This window comes from Toxotes jaculatrix, chromosome 5, assembly GCF_017976425.1.
Source record: "Toxotes jaculatrix isolate fToxJac2 chromosome 5, fToxJac2.pri, whole genome shotgun sequence".
Classification (NCBI taxonomy): Eukaryota; Metazoa; Chordata; class Actinopteri; family Toxotidae; genus Toxotes; species Toxotes jaculatrix.
Window position 1 is genome coordinate 5755771 of NC_054398.1, and position 19479 is coordinate 5775249.

A 19479-nucleotide genomic window follows, 5' to 3' on the forward strand; every position below is an offset into this window, starting at 1 on the left:
TCCCATTCTGTTTGTCCCTCTATCCTAACCCATGTGTCTGTGTATCCCTCTCTCTCTCTCTCTCTCTCTCTTCACCTACTCACTACCACCCCCTTTGGTCCACCCTCCTTTTTTTTCCCCTCTATCTATCTATCAGTGTCCGCCTGCTAGTGTCCTGATTGTCCTTTGCAATCTTAAGGTTATCAAATCTACAAGAGAGATAAAAACGTTTATCCCTTCGAATAATGTCTGAATTCAATATTCTTTATGATGCATGGAAATAACAGTACTGTTATGTAATTAGATGTGTATAGTTGATTAATTTTTGTCTACCTTAAAGGGTTCACTACTGGAGAAACTTCATTTTCAACCCATCCCTCTGTCTTTTTCTGCCTCTGTCTCTCTATCATCCTCTGTATTATTCAGCGCCCCCACTACGCACAAACACCTGTATGGCTGTTCTCCCACCTGCAGCAGATCCATCTCCCTGAGCAAGTCCTCAATCCTCCATCTCTCTCTCTCTCTCTCTCTCTCTCTCCCTCCCTCCTTCCCTCCATCTCTCCTCTATATCCTTCCCAACCCCCTCCCCTCTGCGGAGGAGCAAGCTAAAAGCACAAGCATGCCCCAAAATTAATTTAAACGGAGGAATTAAATTAAAAGCGAAGCCTCGGGAGTTTTATTATGTACTAATGTTTGAACCGTTAACTTGGATTGTATTACTAAAATATGAATAATTAAGGACTGGTGGGGGCTATTATTACATCAGGAAAGAGGAAGAAAAACACATTATACTGGTGGAATGAATTTAATGGAGAATGATTTTGTCTCTGTTCGGAGAAGCTCAAACTGTGGGTTGCGGAGGTGAGTAAGCAGGAAGGACATTAGCAAAACATTTGGTGTTGGTAGATTGTGAGCACATTAGACTGTGTATACTGTACATTACACTGTGAGACTGTCCTCTGGTGAGGAGCTGAGCATCAGGCTGCCTGCAAATGCTCTAACCTGCTCGTTCAGCATATGTGAGTGTGTCAAAATACTAAAACGTACATGTCCTTTTCAGAAATTATCTATTTTTCTTTGAGAAAACAAAAGAGAAGTTAAGATTAATTCAGAACCAGTTAGGAACTGTACAGATCCAGTTACCTGCGCAGGCCTTTTTCAAAGTATACATTTGATAGGAGGTTTGTTATATTTGATTATATATTTGAAACACCTGTGTTTTTTCTTGATATGAAGTGTTATGAAAATGGTTTATCATACGGTAGTATCAAATCTTTACACCCAGCTAAATGTGTACATATGAATCTCATGATATCTTCATTAATCACTATTTGTTTTATTTTCAGCGATTCATATTGCTACAGATTGTAATGTAAATGTGAGTGAAGTGAGTTAGGAACAGAGGGAAGGCTAAGGGAGAGGATTAACTCCATAAAAGTCCCTTCTACGAAGCCTACCTTGAGGCACCTTTGACTCAGCACAGTGGTACATAACACGTCATTTAACATGTCACTGTGCGTTTTAGCCTTGAAAAATATCCCTGAGGCTTCCTTTTATAATTATGTATCAGCGAAGTCAGGTGTGTGACAAATACCTTGCTCTTCCTTAACTGCACACACATACACACACACACACAGTCAAAAACAAAACACAGTCTAAATCTCCTCATGGACTGTCCCCCAGCCCTATCTAGCTTTCCTTAACTTTTTCTCACACCGCCTCTCTTCTATGAGCTTCTGTGCGTTTGAGTGTTTGAGCGTTGCACTGCAGAATTATTAGTCTTCTCATCTTGTCTCTGATGTGAAGCCCCCCTTATCAGTCAGTGAGCAGTCAGCCCTCCACCCGGCCCCCCTCTGCAGCTGTCACTGCACCCCCCACCACACACACTATTCTCTGAGGACAAACTCCCACACACACCAAATATCCACATACACTCAAAACGCAGGCGCACACAAATCTCTGTACACAAGCCTGAGCAGTTCTTGACTCACATTCACACACACACATAATTTTATCTGCTCATTTGCAGGCCGCATGGCTTGGCAGCCGACAAGGGGGAGAAATATCCAGTCACCCTACCACCCAAAACCCCCTAATTCCCTCTACCCACCATTCCCACCATTTCCCCATCAAAATCAGCCCCACACCCAACAATATCCCAGGAACAGACAGAGTGGGGGGAACACGGGATGCTGCGGGTGCACGTAGTAGTGCAGCTTCCTGAGGGAGTTCATAACTCAGGCAGGGCAGTCCCTCCAGCCACCTGCCAAAAGCACTGCTGAGGTAAAGAAGCACAGCCTCAGTCAGTCACGAAGCCACTCACCCCGCCCATGACTTTAAAGCCCTGCCCTGTGGAGAAAAAGTTAAAATGCAAAAAAATAAAAACACAAAGTAAAAGACAAGGTGATACAAAAGAGAGAAAACTAGGGGGAGAAAGGGAAAAGAAAAAAGTGGCCAAATAAAAATGAGATGAAGAAACAGATAGATGGATGGATGGATGGATGTATTGAGTCAGCAGCCATTGCAGAGACCCAGGCTGTCTAATGCAGTACAAGAGTACCCCCCACCCCCGCTTTTCCCTCTCCATCTTTCCCTTTCTTCATTGTTGTTGTTTGTGTTGTTTTGTTGTTTATTTGAGTGCCCCGTCTTGCTGCGCTCCCCGGCAGGCCTCGCTCCTGACTTATTTAGCAGTGTGTTTTCTATCATATTTGAAAAATGAAGAGCAGATTGGTTAATATTTCAAGACATCCCACTTGCACGGGTGAGATAGAGAGAGAGACAAAGACAGAGGGGGGAGAGAGAGAGAGAGAGAGAGGGAGAGATGGGAGGAGAGGAAAAGAGGGAATACGAGGGAGGAATTCTCTTGTTCCTTAACCCCAATTCAAGGATTCATGCTGAGAGCAGAAGCACGCATGAAAACACACACACACACACTCACAAGCATTCCCTTTACACTCAGAAAACACATTGAAGGAAAGCCTACATACAAAATGTTCACTTACACAGGACTGCACATACACAGACATACATACCATGTATAAGGAAAATAATGTGCTGTACGTTTACACATGAATCATGAACCCAGGCTTTCTCTCAGCTGAGCTCACTTCATTGCAACTAATGATTAGTTCATTAATTGTTTTTGCTATTCCACAAAAAAACGAAAAAACAATTTAATAATAAACTAATTGTTGATGATTTGTGAAATTAAAATGCTGAAAAGGTTTTTGTTTCTCCAGATTTGCAGCTTTTCTCCATCTCTTTTCATTGTGAAGTGACTTTTGTTGTTGTTCTTTATACAATAACAGCAACTGGGAAACTCTGTTATGATATGTTATGTAAACCTTTTGGTGATCATCATGGTCCTACATTAGGCCTTACACAGCAATCATCCTTAATAAACACAAAAATCAATACTTTGTGTAGGAAACTAATTCTGCCGCAGGTTTTGATTTGAGTTTTAGTCTTAAGCCTTCTGATGAAATCATGTATTAGCTTCAGTCAAATTTCAGTCATTTGATTTTTGTTAGTTTTAAAGACATGTTATGTCTTTGTGTCCGTGGTTACAGACGTCTCTCCATGTCAGTCTGCTCTGTAGTCGTACAGACTGACTCTCAGTAAATCCAGTTAGCATTTCCAAACTCTGTTTGAACAGAACCACTCTCTCTAATCTGATCTCGTACAGTCGTTCCTGCTAACCTAACATTACTGCAGCTACCTGTGCTGTTCACTGCAGAGCGGTGAGTCATTCAGAAGCTGCATTCACTCACTTTTTTAGTTTGAGAGACGTTATATCTTTGGATAACATCAATTCTGTGATCTTAGTTTAGTGAACATCTAGAGGATGATTTAGATGAACCAGTGACATTAACCCTGGCGCTTGCTCACTCCTCTTGATAGCGACACTAAAGATGACTGAGTCATAGTAACGTTAATGTGGCCTCTACTTCCGCAGCATTTGATAGATATATAAGCTTACCTTCCTATATATGTGCTGCCTGCATATTTACATAGTTTGTCTCAACTGTTGTCTTGTCTAATTCTCATTGGGCTGTGCAGGAGTCCATAAACCTGTATCTACCAAGAATAAGTGACATCAGATAACATTACTGAAAAACATTTAACCTTGAAAAGTGTTTCTTGTAAATAGTACAGCAACACATCAAGCGGCTAAATCATCTTCTGAGCAACAGATATTCTGGGCAGCGGAAGAAACTAATCAGGAGCTACAATTCCACAGATGAGGGTTGTTGAACTTTGCATTAAAACTTGTCCATTCGTCCGTCTTTCACATTATTAATTAAATCTTAGTCCTTTTTTTCAAAGGTTCATTTTAATTTAGTTTTAGTCTTGTTTTCGTCATTAAAAAAATAGGTCATCAACAAATAATTTTCCATTACAGAAATTAACAAACTGGTGAAGGAGACAAATTTATTTCCAATATAAACCCGAAGCACAGTTATTTCAATTTAGCTGCAGTTCATTTGCCTCCTAAACTGCCTCTGGACACACAACAGCAATCGCCAAGTCTCATCGATACACACCTGCACACACAAGTCATATATGCACAAGAAATCTGGATGCACTCATGATCATTTAACAAAACACACACACACACACACACATATGTGCACACACACAAACACACACTTTACAATGGCTCTCCCCTGTGACTTCCCATAGTGCAGTGAATTCCAATCAGGCAGTAAGCAGGACAGCTATTTCTAGGGACAAAGGACAGGGAAAGGAGTGAGGAGGGGTGGAAGGAGAGATGGAAAGGAGGGAGGCGGGGAGGGAACAGGGAGGAGGGAAACAAAGGGTTCTGGTAGCACCCAGGGGAGAAGGCCTAGAGCAGCTGACGTCAGTGTGTGTGCGTGTTCAGCACTGGGGTGGGGGTAAATGGGAGTGTGAGAGAGAGGCTGGCAGAGTTGGTCCTGCTGCCCCCCTAGGGAGCTCTTGAGGCGGGGAGAGAACAGAGCAGTGCAGGGCTCCCAGCCCCCACATAACCAGGGGCCCAGCCCAGACAGCCTACAAAAACAGCCACTCAATAACTGGACGTAACAGTCAGGCAATCAGTTGGTCAACAAAGAGTCAGTGATTTATTTACATATAAATAAAGTAACCTGACTAATCTATTGATAAAGGAAAGCCTGACATCCATCTGACTGTCTGATTAACTAAAGAGTCAGCCACACCTGAAGTATCCACTTCACTATCCGTCAGTTAGATCAGTGTATTGAGTAACAGTGCCTTTCGTCTACCTTGGTCAAGGATTTATGAATCCTTCTCCATCTACTGTGGATCTCACTCCCCTTTTCTGCATTTCCCCTCTCTCTGACTCGCTCTCCCTTGATCCTCTTCTCCACTCTGCTTCGTCCTTCCCCCTGCCCACCCTCTTCCCTCCCTCTCTCCCCAGAGTTGTGCTTTTCTCTGACATTTGGCTGGACAAAGGCGAGTCACACCTGAGCGCTGGGTTAAAACTATTATAGGCCCTCTCCCTGTGGTACACTGCCCTTTGCCACCACTGTCTGTGACTGAAACTGTGTGCATGCGTGCGTGTGTGTGCATGTGTGCGTGTGTGTGTGTGTGCGTGTGTGTGTATGTGTGTGTGTGTATCCATGTGCACATGTGCCTGCGCACCTGGGTGTATCTTTGTACTCAACTTAGCATGCAGTAAGCTATTATAGCAAATTACATATACTTACTGAAGGTGTAAAGCAAGTGTTTTCACATATTTTATTCAACATATGCTTCATAGTGGTACAAACAGAAATTCAAAATTAAGGGAAGGAAATGGAAGCAGGGTTGAGGTCTTTAATAATAATAACAGAAAAAGAAGAAAAAGGTAATTTTTTTCACAGCAGACATTTTGACTTGTCGTAGAAGGCAAAGAGCAGCTGTTACTAATAACATTAATGACAGCTGTCTTGTATCGAAGTGTCCTGACATGGACAAGGATTAAAAGTCACACCATAGGTGACAGTCTTTGCACTCATATATAGCAAATCTTAGGTATTCTATTAGTAAAAATACATCAACTGAGACAAGCAGATAAAGAGGTGAACACATATGCTCGGTAGCTGCTAATGTGACCCACAAGTAGAACATTTATAATGGAAAAACAAAAATGTCTCAGAAACAGAAATCTGGAATTTCTGGAAAATCTGGAAAGGAACCTGGACTAAAAAAAACATTACATAATATTTCCTCTAATGCCTTTGGTGTCCATAATTCATTTAAAAAAACATCAAAGTACCACAGAGTAGGCGGGGTGAGACTGAAAATCAGGTATTAAAAGTTTTTGGACACCTCTCACTTTTCCCTCAAAAGCCAACATGCAACAAGTGATGATGAAGCTCATGTTCTCAGCTGCTCGAGCTTACAGGTAGCCTTGTGATGATTTGATAAAATTATATTGCAGTTTTAGGCTATGATGAAGGCTCTAACTTTACCCGGACAGGATTGTCAACAGAAAGGAACAACAACGGCAACAATCAGTGTATTTCATTATTGCAAAAACCTAAATTACTCCTTCAAGGGACACATACAATCAAGTGCATAACTTATATGAAGTCATGGTGCAAACTATTGACCCAAAAGGGTACTGGGCAAAAATGTACAGTACAATAAACTGTTGCTTTCAATATACCAACCAAGAAAAACAGCGAAGTGCATAACAAATTTAAAGCATCAAACAGGGTGTGGGAGACAGAGGTGGGGAAAGAGAGAAAGAAAGAGTGGAAAAACAGAGGGAGGGAGACAGACAGGGGCTGCTTTGGGGCCAGTCGCCACAGGGTGTGTGTGTGTGTGTGTGTGTGTGTGTGTGTGTGTGTGTGTGTGTGTGTGTGTGTGTGTGTGTGTGTGTGTGTCTTGGGAGGGCACAGTGGGGGAGTTTGGGGGCATGGAGGAAGGGATCAGAGCTTTGGGGCCAGCTCCACAGGGAACAGAGAAGATGGGGAGAGAATGGAGGGAGGGTATGGGGGAAGGGAGAGAGAGGGCGAAAGGAAGGGATGCGGTCAGTTTTGAGTTTGAGAACACAGCAGTGAGGGACAGCAAGGAGGGAGGGAGGAAAGGAGGCAGACATTGTGGTCTGTGTGCTCTGAGAAAAACAGAGAGAGGAGAGGAGAGGAGAGGAGGTATGAATGGGAGGTATATGACTTGGGGTCCCAGTGGGTGAGAGAGGGATGAGAATGAGTGAGGAATGAAGGAGGTGGACAATGAATGGGAAAAGAGAGGTAGAAAGGCAGAAAGGGGAAGAGGGGAGGTGTATCAAATGGAGGGAGGTTGCATGTTCCACTTGGGAAGAGAGAAAGAAGAAACAGAGAGGGAGAAACGGGGAAGAAAAAAAGGAAGAAAGTCCCAGGTGTCAGCAGGAGTGGGGGGGGGTAGAAAAGAAAAGGAGGGTAGAGGTTCTGGGGGTCCTGGTTGTTGGCAGGGGTGCAGAAATCCAAGGGAATGGCCTGTTCCTCATTATCCAGACACCCCCCCCTCTCACATAGACACACATACACGGAAGAGGCCCCTACATGGCCCCATGACAACTCTATCCTGACCTGTGCACACACAAACTGATAGAGACATAAACACACACACACATATATATATAGATACACACACAAGGGCACACATACCATGTTCAGGCTCTCTCTGACATTCCCTGAACCAAAACACAATTACAGACAAACAAACATAAACACACAGACATACAAAACCACAACATTTGGGATTAAGCGTTTCTAAAAACTCGGCTGTGGTCTACAAGACTTAGGTGTGGAATGAAAGAAAAACAAATCAATTACACATCCTTGGTTTTTGTTTACTGGATTTACAAAAACCCATCACACATTAACATACGTAGTGGGAATGGCAAAACTGTGAACCATGAACCACTGATTTAATACAAATTTGTTGTAATGCCACCACTGAGGACATCTAGCTCCGTAATTTAGTGGGTATCATTTGGTATGTACTTTGGTGCAGTTGTGTACAACAGGGAGTACAGAGCGCTTTCCCTCAAGTCAACAGTTTCACATGCTGTAGTCTGAGCATTTGGCTTTTTTTTTTTTTTTAGTACGCTACTGTATCAGCTAAACCCTACGGTTACTGGTTATTGCACAGATCTACTTTACACCCCTGAGCAAAGCCTTTCTAGATCGTGGACACAGCTGAGGTAACAGCCATGTAGTGGAATCATTTCTGACCATGATAGAAATCAACAAGCTGCAAGCCAGTTCAAGCAGTGGACTGAAACTCTAGTTGTGCTGTCCCTTCGGTCTGCTGGTGTCTTAGCTGAGCTTGCGTGACTAAGTGGGCAGTCCAATTAAGCCTTTAAACCTACTGCTCATTCTCTGCTACTGTGGCCACCTGTCTATGTCACACCCCACCACTACCACAGCCTCTACCCGTGGGTCATTTCCTGCCCTCTACCTGCTCTCACTTTTAGCCGATTTTGCCCTTTGTTCTGTGCCTGGAGTGAAAGCCATCCTTAAGACCAAAATCTGTTTTTTTTTTCTTTCTTGGTTGATCAGGTAATTAAATGAATAAACAGGTGTAACACGCTCAGTGACTGTATATTTAAAAACACAAATCATATATCAGTTCAAGCACTGAATCACATGTTATGTAAACCCAAATGAAGTGAGGTTATATCCTCCCAAATCCAAGGTGTTCAACGCACTGCATCAGCAAGGGGGCGTCATTACTAACAAGTCCAAACAGAGAGCGAGTGGGCTGCTTCTGACAATGTTGGTGACAGGATGTTTAAATAAACACTCACAGGATTGACTGTTTGATAAGTTGATCAGAGAGAGAAATGTCTGGCTATGAACAGAGTTGGGTCTGACAAAAAAAAAAGAAAGAAAGAAAGAGAGGAGATCCTGTCAGTTTAGGGGGGGTCGGCAGAGTGTTTCTGTTTGTAATAATGCAATTAGCCCGTGCAACTCTACTCAACCCCATTGGAATCTGAAGCTGACTCACATCGTTCGCTGCATTATGAAACATGCAAATAGCTGCAAGATGGTCTCCACATTAGCAAACAAAAATGACTGTATTGTTTAATTTTCACAACAGGAAGTGATTTGTTCTGCAACATCTGTTGGTGTAGTGTTTGGTTTGACAGCTTCACAGTATGCATGGGCAGCGGTCTAGGGTGATACTTTGCACAGTTTATCGACTGAATCATCTGCTTCAGTTTTTTTCTATTTTTTTTTCTAAAAATGCACACCATGCTTGATTTTGCTCAATTTAATCCTTACAAATACTATGCGACCCTTACTACTTGGTTTGAAAGTAAAATTCTGTCAGAGGGCCGTTAAAGACAAGATACATCAAGAGCGTGTTATGCAGAGACAACTTTAACAAGCAAGCCAAGATTTCAGACATCTTGAGCATTTTAAGGATCTCATTTATACATGGACTGTGGCTTCATCTCTTCTCATGCTTAGAAGTCAGCTGATGAAGTCAGGCTGCAGCTAACGATTATTTATATCAGCTCATAATCTAGACTAAGCTAGAGAATATAAACACTTAAAATAGCAACCCAAGGATTCTCAAAAAAAAAAAAAAATCAGCTTGGTAGTGAGTTGTATACGAAGCAGTGTTTACAGCTTTACTGGACGGAAAAGGTCATGTAAAAACTATTAAAAGCCAAACATTACCAGAACCAGCACTTGTTTCATAACACTTGCGGGCATCTAAAGACTAAATGGTCACAGAAGAACAGGATCTTCTAATTGTGGATGAAAAGCAAAGTCCAGTCGAGACTGAAACCGGCATTCAGCATGCAAATCTGACATCTAAGCAGTCTGACTGAAGATATGTAAATGTATATTTCTATAATCTGACTGTGTAAATATTTGATCAATAAACACACACAAACACTGACACACACACAGAGACGCTGCAAACCCTTTGGCTGAAGAATTCTAATGAATGTTTTGGAGACAGAGTCGTCTCTGTCTACACCTTACATCATGAGCGAGAATCACACACACACTTTACTGGACTATAGATTTAGGCCTTTTCCTGTCTACATGCACACACACGCAAACACAGACACACACACACACACACACACACACACACACAAATATTTACTCTCTGCAAGATCTACACACAGGCACACAAGGACAGAGAGAAGGAGAGGGGAGAGATGAGAGAGAAAGAAGAGGGGAAGAGGGAAGTTACATTTTTAATTGAGTGTTTCTTTTCCTCTGAGCAAAGTAGGACTGAATACAAGGGGGTTAGCTGGTGCCAACACACACACAACACACTTTCTTGTGTCCTTTGGCAAATTCTTCTTTTTCACTCTTGCATTAAGTAAGAAAAAAGAGAAGAGAGTCAAAGTAGGAGGAGAGGGAGGAGGAGGAGGAGGAGGAAGAAGAAGGGGAGAAGGAGGGGGAAAGGGGGGGGAAAAAGGGAAGAGAAAAGAGAGGAGAGGAGAGAAAACGTCCCTGCAGAGTCTTTCTCCCTTCCTGGAGCGAGCGCGGGCCCCTGCAGCGCCGCCTGTGTAATTTCCAGTGGCAGTGAATACAGGTATTAATAAAAGCCCCATGGGGAAGAGCACACAATATAACCCTACATTTTCAGGCATTATGAAAGGACGCCCCCAGGGGTCCTCGGGCTCAAATTTCTGAGATGCAGGCATTGTAAAAAGACGCCCCCGGGGGAGGACCCCGCAATAGAAATCTGCTGAATTCAAAGCATTTCCAGAGCCCTGGTGGGAGCCATTACTCCCACTGGAGGAGAGGAGATTTTTTTTCACCCTCTCCTCTCTCCTTCCAACCGCTCTCTCTCTTTTTTACCAAACATGTGTTGCTGACATGTTGACAGATTGCTCAGTGAGGTGTTTAGGTGCATGCACAAGGCACGTCTGCTGAGACACGAGCTCCCTCCCTCCTCTCCCCCTCTCTTTCTCTCTTTCTGTCTTTCCCTCCCTCCTTCCCTCACCAGTTCCCAAGTTCCTTCCCTCCCTCCCTCCGACTGCAAACCTCTCAGCGCGCCCAAAACTGCTCCCATCCATATTTCATAAAGGAGAAACTAGGCTGAAAGAGAGAGAGACAGAGACAGAGAGAGGATGGAAAGAGTTTAGGCAAGAGGGAGAGAGAAAGAGAGAGAAGTGGGGGAAGAAGAGGAGGGGGGAGAGAAAGGATGACAGGAAAAAAAAGAGGAAAAAGGGAAGATAAAGAGAGACAAAGCGGGATCAAGGGAGGGGAACGGGAGGAGAGGACAGATAAAGAGAAATAGAGCGATATAGAGAGTGGGAGAACTCTGCAGTGAAAAATGAACCCTGTGATGAAAAATGACTTCACAACAACCCTTCTCCGTCTCACCCCCTCTCTGTCATCCCTCCATCCCTCCCTCTCCCTCTCTGCATGTTGTACTCCCCCCTCTGCTTCTTCTACTGCTCTCCCTCTCTCCTCTGGTGCCGGACTCCTGCTCTCTCCCTGGAAAACCTGAGCGGCAGCCAGCTGTGTCTGTGTGTGTCTGTGTGTGCGCTGTGCACTTGTATGTATGCCAAGGGCTTAGCACAGGAATCTTCGGGCCACCCCCGGGTACAGAGACACAGAGGGAAGGAAGGGAGGGGGGAGAGTGGAGGGAGGGAAGTGTGGAGAGGGGGGCAGAAAAAGGGAAGAGGGGCACATGGTGATGAAGAGGGCAAGAGGGAGGGAGAGGGAAAAAGACAAGAGCTGAGAGGATGAAAGCCAACAGGAAAAAAAACAAAAAAAAAAAAGGAGTGAACATAAAGGAAACGACTAAGAGCATGATATTTATTTTGTCAATCAACAGCAGCTACCGGGCTAAACACACACACACACACACACACACACACACACACACACACACACACAGTAAGTGGCAGGCCAGAGTGCAGGAGGCTGTCTGTAATTTTGTTTCAGATTACACCCCTCCTACCTCTCCTTCTCTCCCTCTCTTGTAGAAAGTGATCTGTGGTTTTAATAAGAGTCTTGGCCTCACAGGACTCAGCTGCTATCCTGACGACAGACACGGCGAGGTGTGTGTGTGTGTAGTTCTCTGCTCGAGAGGGTGATTCTCCGCATGTGTGTTTGTGTGCGCGCGTGTGACAGCGGGTTGCGACAGACGGTAAGAGCTTAGCAGTGGGGAGATGTCCCGCGGGAGGCAAACCAGTCACCCAAGGGCCCCTGCGCTAACAGACGCGCTTCTCCTCCCTGCTCCATGTTTTTCTCCTCTTCCCTTTCCCCCGTCTTTCGCTTCTTTGCACATTCAAGTTTTACCTCCATTTTCCAGCCCCCCTCCTCCTCACCTGTCTTCCCCCTGTCCCCTGTTATTCTTTTCCACTCCCCTTGAGCTCCTCCCTCATTTCCTCCTCCGTCTCCCCCTCCCTCCCAGCTAGACAGGCTCCCTAGTAATCTCTCCTCTCCCCTACTGAGAGAGGAAAGCGAATAGACGAGAGGGCAGATGTATGTGCTCAATTAACAGAGACCTCACAAATACCTTAGGTAAGAGTATGCACAGTATCTCGCTCTCTCCCTGCACGCACACACACACGCACACACACACACACACTCACACACACACACTCACTCACACACACACACACACACACACACACACCATTTTCCACCCACACCATCTCACCATCTAAGAAGCGACTAGCTGGGTTAATGACTTGCTATTTGTCACTGACAGAGCCTGTTTCCGCCCCCCTGCCTTGACTGACAGCTCCCTCGTTTACTTGGTGCCTACCTTCCCATCACTTCCTCTTCATCCTCCTCATGTGGTTTTCACTCAGACATCTTTAACAATCTCTCACCTTCTCGCCCTTCTCACTCACACCTACCATGAGCGTGCGGACACTGCTGACGTGTGTGTGCGCGCAAGTGTGGGTGTGCCGGGCAGCTTTTTTATATATATATATACACATACATACATACATACATATATATGTAAACTAAATTAAATGGACACCTACGCAAACAAAAGGCCTCCGTAGCTGTTATAAAACACTGTGAAAGTGTGTTTAAAACTCTAAACACATCACAATGAGCCAATCTTGGAAACTTGTGACCGGTAAGATAGCATTTGGGATTCCCTAATGGGATGTATCTGTCTGTCTGTGTTTGTGGGGGGGGTTTTGTGTGTGTGTGCATGTTCATGTGGCAGAGCAGGGCCAGAGAATGTTCTCCATTTGATCTGTAGGAGTTTTTTTTCCGCTCCTCCTCTCCACAGGGAGCCTCTGCTCCACATTCTGACTCCTACTGAGACCCATCGACACTCCCCCAACTCGCACTCACACTCTGTCTGTCTCACACATACTATACACACACACAGGATATAGACCCAAATGTACTAAAAGAGGTAGACACACATCACACGCACAGGTATTACACACTATGTACACCTCAGCAAGTAAGTTTAAAAAGTCTCTAAAGAGTCTCTAAAGCATGTAGAATAGTTCACCATGTCACGCAGTACAATGAATACTGTAGTTTACAGTTCTGTAGTAACAGTTCAGCGCTATTTAACTTTACAGTGATATACAGTATAATTACAAAGGACACACAATTTAAAAGCAGAGCTATCACACCGGCTTAAAGCTGCAGTGGAACAGACAATGGTACTGTCGTTGGGGCACATGATCTCGATCACACACACATACACAACCAGCTGAGCAGTACAGCTCATGCACATTAATGTGGCATTACATTAACCAGATGTGTTGGGTCTGTGGGTATGTGCGTGTTTGAGTGGGTGTACGCACATTTATGTGTCATTGATCTGTGCCCCTGTGTGTGTGTATGTATGTGTGTGTTTGTCCAATTTCCACTCAAATTAATGGCGTCTCTTTATAGGCCTTCTGCTAGAGTGGCACTGAATTACTTGGTGCTTCACTCTCGCACCTGGGACCCATTCAATGTTATAGCCGTAGCTAGCTGCTAACTTGGGACCCATTTGCTACAACAGTATAGTTAGCATTACAGATACCAGTCCTTTTTCTGCAGAGAATTCAGAACTAACTAACATGGTTCCCAAGCCAGCACCTGGGACTCACAGACATACAGATACTATTCAGTAACTGATCACTGTCAGTGGACAGCATGTCTTCAGGACACTTTCAGAGGTTAGCACCAAAGACTGAAATGATGAAAAATGAGCATTTAGACTATTTGTGTTACATTGAGGCTAATAAGTGAGGACTTGTTCACACGCCTTAATTAATTTAACTTAATTTCATTGTTTTCTATTTATGATCAACAATATGTTCATTGTTTTGTAATCACCTTAATGAGGTTCTCTACATGGTTAGTTTCTCTATGTGAATGCAAGTTAAGTTGTTCAATTCTTCCAGCAATGTCTTGCGGTGATGACAGATTAGGAATAATTTAGGTTCTGGTTCAACTTCTGTATGAATTCTGGTCATAATTTTGATCATTGGTTCATTATGTGACAGTAAAATTCTGATTAGAAACATAACGCCTTGATTTACTTGTTGTTTTTTGTCCTGCTGATGCAAAGCTAACAGCAGGCTAACATCACCGCTACATCATAGCTAGCTACTTCTGGCAAGATGGCCCCCGTCTGTCACCCCCAACCAAGATGGCTGATGTCTGAGTTGTTTGGTTCTGCTCAGGGACAAACACACACCACCAAGCTACAAAATGCATGAACACATTAACTCTCTCATGCAGATCTTGAGTGGCGTATGTTTATCCCCAGTAGACTGTGTGTTTGTGTGTGTGTCCCATGTCCTCCTACTAAACTGGCTCCCAGGGGCCTCCACCACAGAACTTAAAAGGATTCTTTAGTCCATGTTTTTTAATTTAGCCTTCTCCTCCATAATAACCATAAAGCCATGGTCCTTCCACTAACTTCATACACACATACACTCTCCCCCATTTTAACATACACACACACACATCAGACAGATATACACATGTACACCAACACATAGATGAACCCAAGTACACAAGCCCCCTGCATGCAAGTGCACACACATCCAGCCAAGCTGTGGGATTACTCTGCAATCTCAACCACCCTTTCTCCAGGGAAAAACATGTTTTATCATTTCATTTCATTTCTTTCTTCTGCGCTCCCTCTCACCCTCCCCTTCCTCCCTCGGCTTTCTCGCTCAGCAACATGTAGCCCTCCCCAGACTCCTGTGCTGAAATCACAGGCCACATCCCGCACTCTGATAGCAGCCCTGTGCTTTTGGTAGTGTGATTCTCTCTCAGTGTGTACTGTATGTGTGTCTGGATGTGACACGGCATGCAGAAGTAAATTACAGTGTGAGTGTGGGTCAGGGAGAGGGAACAAAAAATAAGAAAAAAATTTAAAAAGGCATGAACGAGCTTCCCATTTAAAAAAAAGTAATTACCACTACATGAATGGTAGGTAACATCATGGCTTACTTTTCAGTAAATGTAAACTGAGTCTCCACTACGGTCAGTCCTGGATAACAAGGCTTAAATGGAACAAGTCTAGAGTCTTATTTCTGCAAGAACAGTGGAACACACATACTGAGCCTCAGAGCACTCACTTTTTTAAGTATTCCTGTAGTATTTCTGTTTGCAGTTACATAATTTACACAACTCTAGTAAGCTCTACTTATAGCACTAGGATGTGTTTAAGTGTATTCTGTGTAACATCATTGCACTGTGCAGGACCTGTCACCTGTCATCCCTCTCCATCTCACTACCATTGCTTTTCTCACTGCATCTCCAAGCATCTCCCTAACACTCTAAGCGGGATTGGATGTCAAGCCAGTGGGTGAATAAGAGGTTGCTGAGGCAGGGGTCTTATCATCTACATTACACAGTCTCTGGGAACACTGTCTTTACCAGTTTAAACAAAACCCTCCACCCCCCCACCCACCCTATTTCTTCATCCTCCTATCAAAAGTAAACACACACACTCTTGCTAAGAGGCAGACTGCTTTGCAGTAGCAAGACAGTGTATGTGCGTGTGTGTGTGTGTGTTGGCTTGTTAAGTGAGCGTTTGGATTAATCTGTAGGAACCAGATGCCCCCGTCGCGTTCCTTTCAGCCCCTCCATTAATTACACCAGTACTAATAACGGCTTTTGTGAGTGTGTGTGTGTGTGTGCGCACAAGTCTGTCCCTGTGGGACATATGGGTATAACTGAATCCAATAGCTATAGGTATTCAGAGACGGGGGAGGGCCTGAGTCACCCAGGAGCCTTTAAGATTGGTGATTCTGCATGATGCAACTAACCCATTTCATCTGTACCTTAGACTGAAAGCATCGCATCCTGCCCACAGAAGAACATGCAGCACAATTATAAACCAGAGATAACATCGCTTTAATACCACATTTTCACCATTTACCTTCAAGGTTTTAAATTTGTGTATTTTTTAAAAGATCGGGGGCTGATTATTGGATAAGAGTATTGATCCAGTTCTATCTCATTTAAGTTTAATCTCATCATTTGTTCTATCAACCAAATGAGTTGTCCTTAGATGAAGGAATAAAGCAACTTCTGGCTTGCTGCTGCAAAGTTTCCCTTTCTGTTGTTTTGGTTCCTTTTCATACCATTCCGTTTCCGTATCCTATTACTTTTCCCTTGACAATTACCTTTTTTACCCACAAATCAGTAATTTTTTTATCCACCAGCAACTTCTGGCAATGGCCATGTTAGCACATGAACGTTATATATGAAGTATACAGGCCTCCAAGTAAACTATGTACAGTGGGGTCCAAAAGTCTGAGACCACTTTTCCATTCAAGTGAATGGGATAATCAGAATACACAAACAAAATCACAGTCCACATTAACAATCTTACCAGCTGGGCAGTGGTTGGTTCTGTGTTCAGTGAGCTCAGCCAGACAGTCAAAGTCCTGCTGACAGTTGTCGCAGGTGAAGATGGACTCGTCATCCAAGTCATCATCCCGATCGTCACGGTCATCGTGCTCCTCTTGTTCTCCATCTTCAGCGCCTGTCCCCTGACCTTCTTTGGGCTCTGTCTCTCTCTCAGATGCTGGGACTTCTGGTGACACAAACAAAATACAACCACAATGATAATCATCACATTCCACTATACAGACTCGCAGAATTTTTCATGGAAGCACATAAAAGATTTTAAATTACTCAAATATTCAATCATAAATGGAGAATGACATCAACGAGGTAAAAGACATGTAACATACTTAAAGCTCTAGTTGATTTCTGAGCCCTTGTAGTTACTGATTATGAGCCATGACCCTAAATCAAAGTCAGTTGTCGTCTTTACTTTTCCTGACACAGGCATGAAGTTGTCTTCATATTTCTACAGCAAAGCCTGGATTCAACTAAGATCTCATTGAAATATTCATTGTCTGAAGAAATGACATTTCCACCAGCTATATTTTACCAGTGACATATGCAGCTTGACTTAATTGCACATTGAGTGTGTGGAACATCACTTTAGCATGTGACAGAGTGTGTGTGAATGTTTGTGTGCTGGTAGCAGACAGGCCGCGTGTGAGAGGGGACCAGTGGAAGGCTGTGTCGGCCCAATCCTCACTGCTCCATTGTGTCTCCATTTTCACACCTTATTATCACATTATAAACGCTGAGGATCCAATAGGACTGACACTGAAGACACTGGCTTGAGAGAAGAGAGGAGAGGAGAAGAGAGGAGAGGGAGAAGGCAGGGGAGAGTGATATAAAGTCAGTGTAAGAGATGAAAGGATGGACAAAAACAAAGTCTGGGAAAAAGATGGAGGGGAATAGCAAACTGAACTTAAATACCTAAAGATTAGGTTAAGTAAATTAACTTTTTCCTTTGTTCTCCTGTTCATTACATCAACGTCAACATCAAGGATAAACAGGTTTCTGTCTCATTTAACCTTAAACCAACAACCCAATGTGACTTTTATAGTCACTATAACAAAATCCAATCAGCCTAACAATAATAATTGGTACTGGCACAAGGTACAGTCGAAAACAGTGCCACTGGTTTTCCATGTGATCATTACTCATCCAGTAAAACAAAGCAAAAAAAAAAAGACACAACAGCTTAGTCTATGAGTTCAGGAGAGACAGTGTGATTGTGAGTGAATGGGAGACAAATTAGAGCAAGGTGCACAGGCTGCATCCCACTCTGATTTATTATGGGAGAGGTGTGGTGGGAGAAAGGGATAGAGGGATGCTGGGAGGTGGGGAATGGGGGATTGAGGTGATGGGGTGTTTAGGGGACTGCAGGAGAAGAAGATAGCGATGGAGGGAGAGAAGGAGGGATAGATGAAGGGATGGGGAAGAAGAGAGGGAGGGTGTTGGCCATCTGTCCAGTGGTGAGAGCACCGTCTGGCCAGGGAGAGAAAGTGGCCCCTTGGCTGACAAACACACACGCGCACACATGCATGCACACTCACACACACACACACATTGCATGCATGCACACATACACATTGGTCATTGTGCACTCGCGCACAAACATACGCAGACATAGATACATGCGAAAACACACACAGATGAACTCATACCAGAGGGCACAGTAACGGGATGAGTAAATAAATGTCCACATATACAAATACACATACATAGATGTGGGCACGCTGGAATGTAAATATGTACAGTTGTGTTGTACGACTGACAACAACTCGGGAGTGCAGTTATGTTGCACCACATTAAAGATGTTCATGCTACACAGCAAACGTCTTTAGCTAATTTTGTAGAAAGATCTCTCACTGTTTGGACAGAAGATGTTTAATCTCTAACAGGAATTTAAGGGAGAAGCCAGATGAAACCGTTCCATCATACACCCCTCTGCCCTCATCTCTCCCTTCTTTTCTCCTTGAGAACTTGTTTTCTTCTTTTCTAGTCATCCTTTTATTTGGTCTTCAGGCCTCAATCACCGTGCAGAGGGATAAGGAGAGATAAATGGGTGTCACAACAGAAGAAGATAAAAGGGTGAAAGAGGCTAACACAGTTGGTGGTGTTTCTGTTTGCATGGGGGGGGGTCTGTATGGTACCCACCCCACCCCCACCAGCACCTCCTACCCACCCACCTCACTCCACGCATGGTCAGGATAATTATGTGTCCTCTTAGGGATCTCAGACAGAAGTAGATGGGGGGGACCTTAGGAAAAGTACTGTCACTGTAAGCTTATGATCATTACAATTCTCAGACTGTGGAAGCAGACCTCCTGACTAGGCCACAGCATGTGTCTGCCAATTTGTGTGTACTTACATGTCATGAAGGAGTGATGCTGAGATTTTCAGTCTAAAATAGTACATTCTCCATGAGTCACTACCAAAAGCACGCACTTCGTTGTGTGCACCTAAACTTGCCAACACATCTGCCCCTCTCTTTTCGCCCCTCTCCATCCACACTAAACCAACATTAGTTATATCCACTGAAAACACTTTGTGCAGTGAGTAAACCTGAAAACGTCTGTCTCATGTTGTAGACAGGAAAAAAGAAGCTTATACTAAATGATGCCGCTCAGACACAGTCACGCACTTTGTTGTGGTAACGTTAAGAAGTCGTTAAGAAGTTTTGTTCACCTTGGTTTACAAGCAG

At 43.8% G+C, this 19479-nt stretch overlaps 1 protein-coding gene across 3 annotated transcripts in view; it reads right to left on the reverse strand.

Annotated features, from left to right (window-relative positions):
• Positions 1 to 19479, reverse strand: part of znf423 (zinc finger protein 423) — a 144652-nt gene that overhangs the window by 91737 nt on the left and 33436 nt on the right. For all 3 annotated transcript variants that reach the window (XM_041037878.1, XM_041037877.1, XM_041037876.1), the window contains exon 3: positions 16759 to 16962. In XM_041037878.1, coding sequence (XP_040893812.1) covers positions 16759 to 16962 — 204 coding nt within the window. The remainder of the gene's footprint in view (positions 1 to 16758; positions 16963 to 19479) is intronic.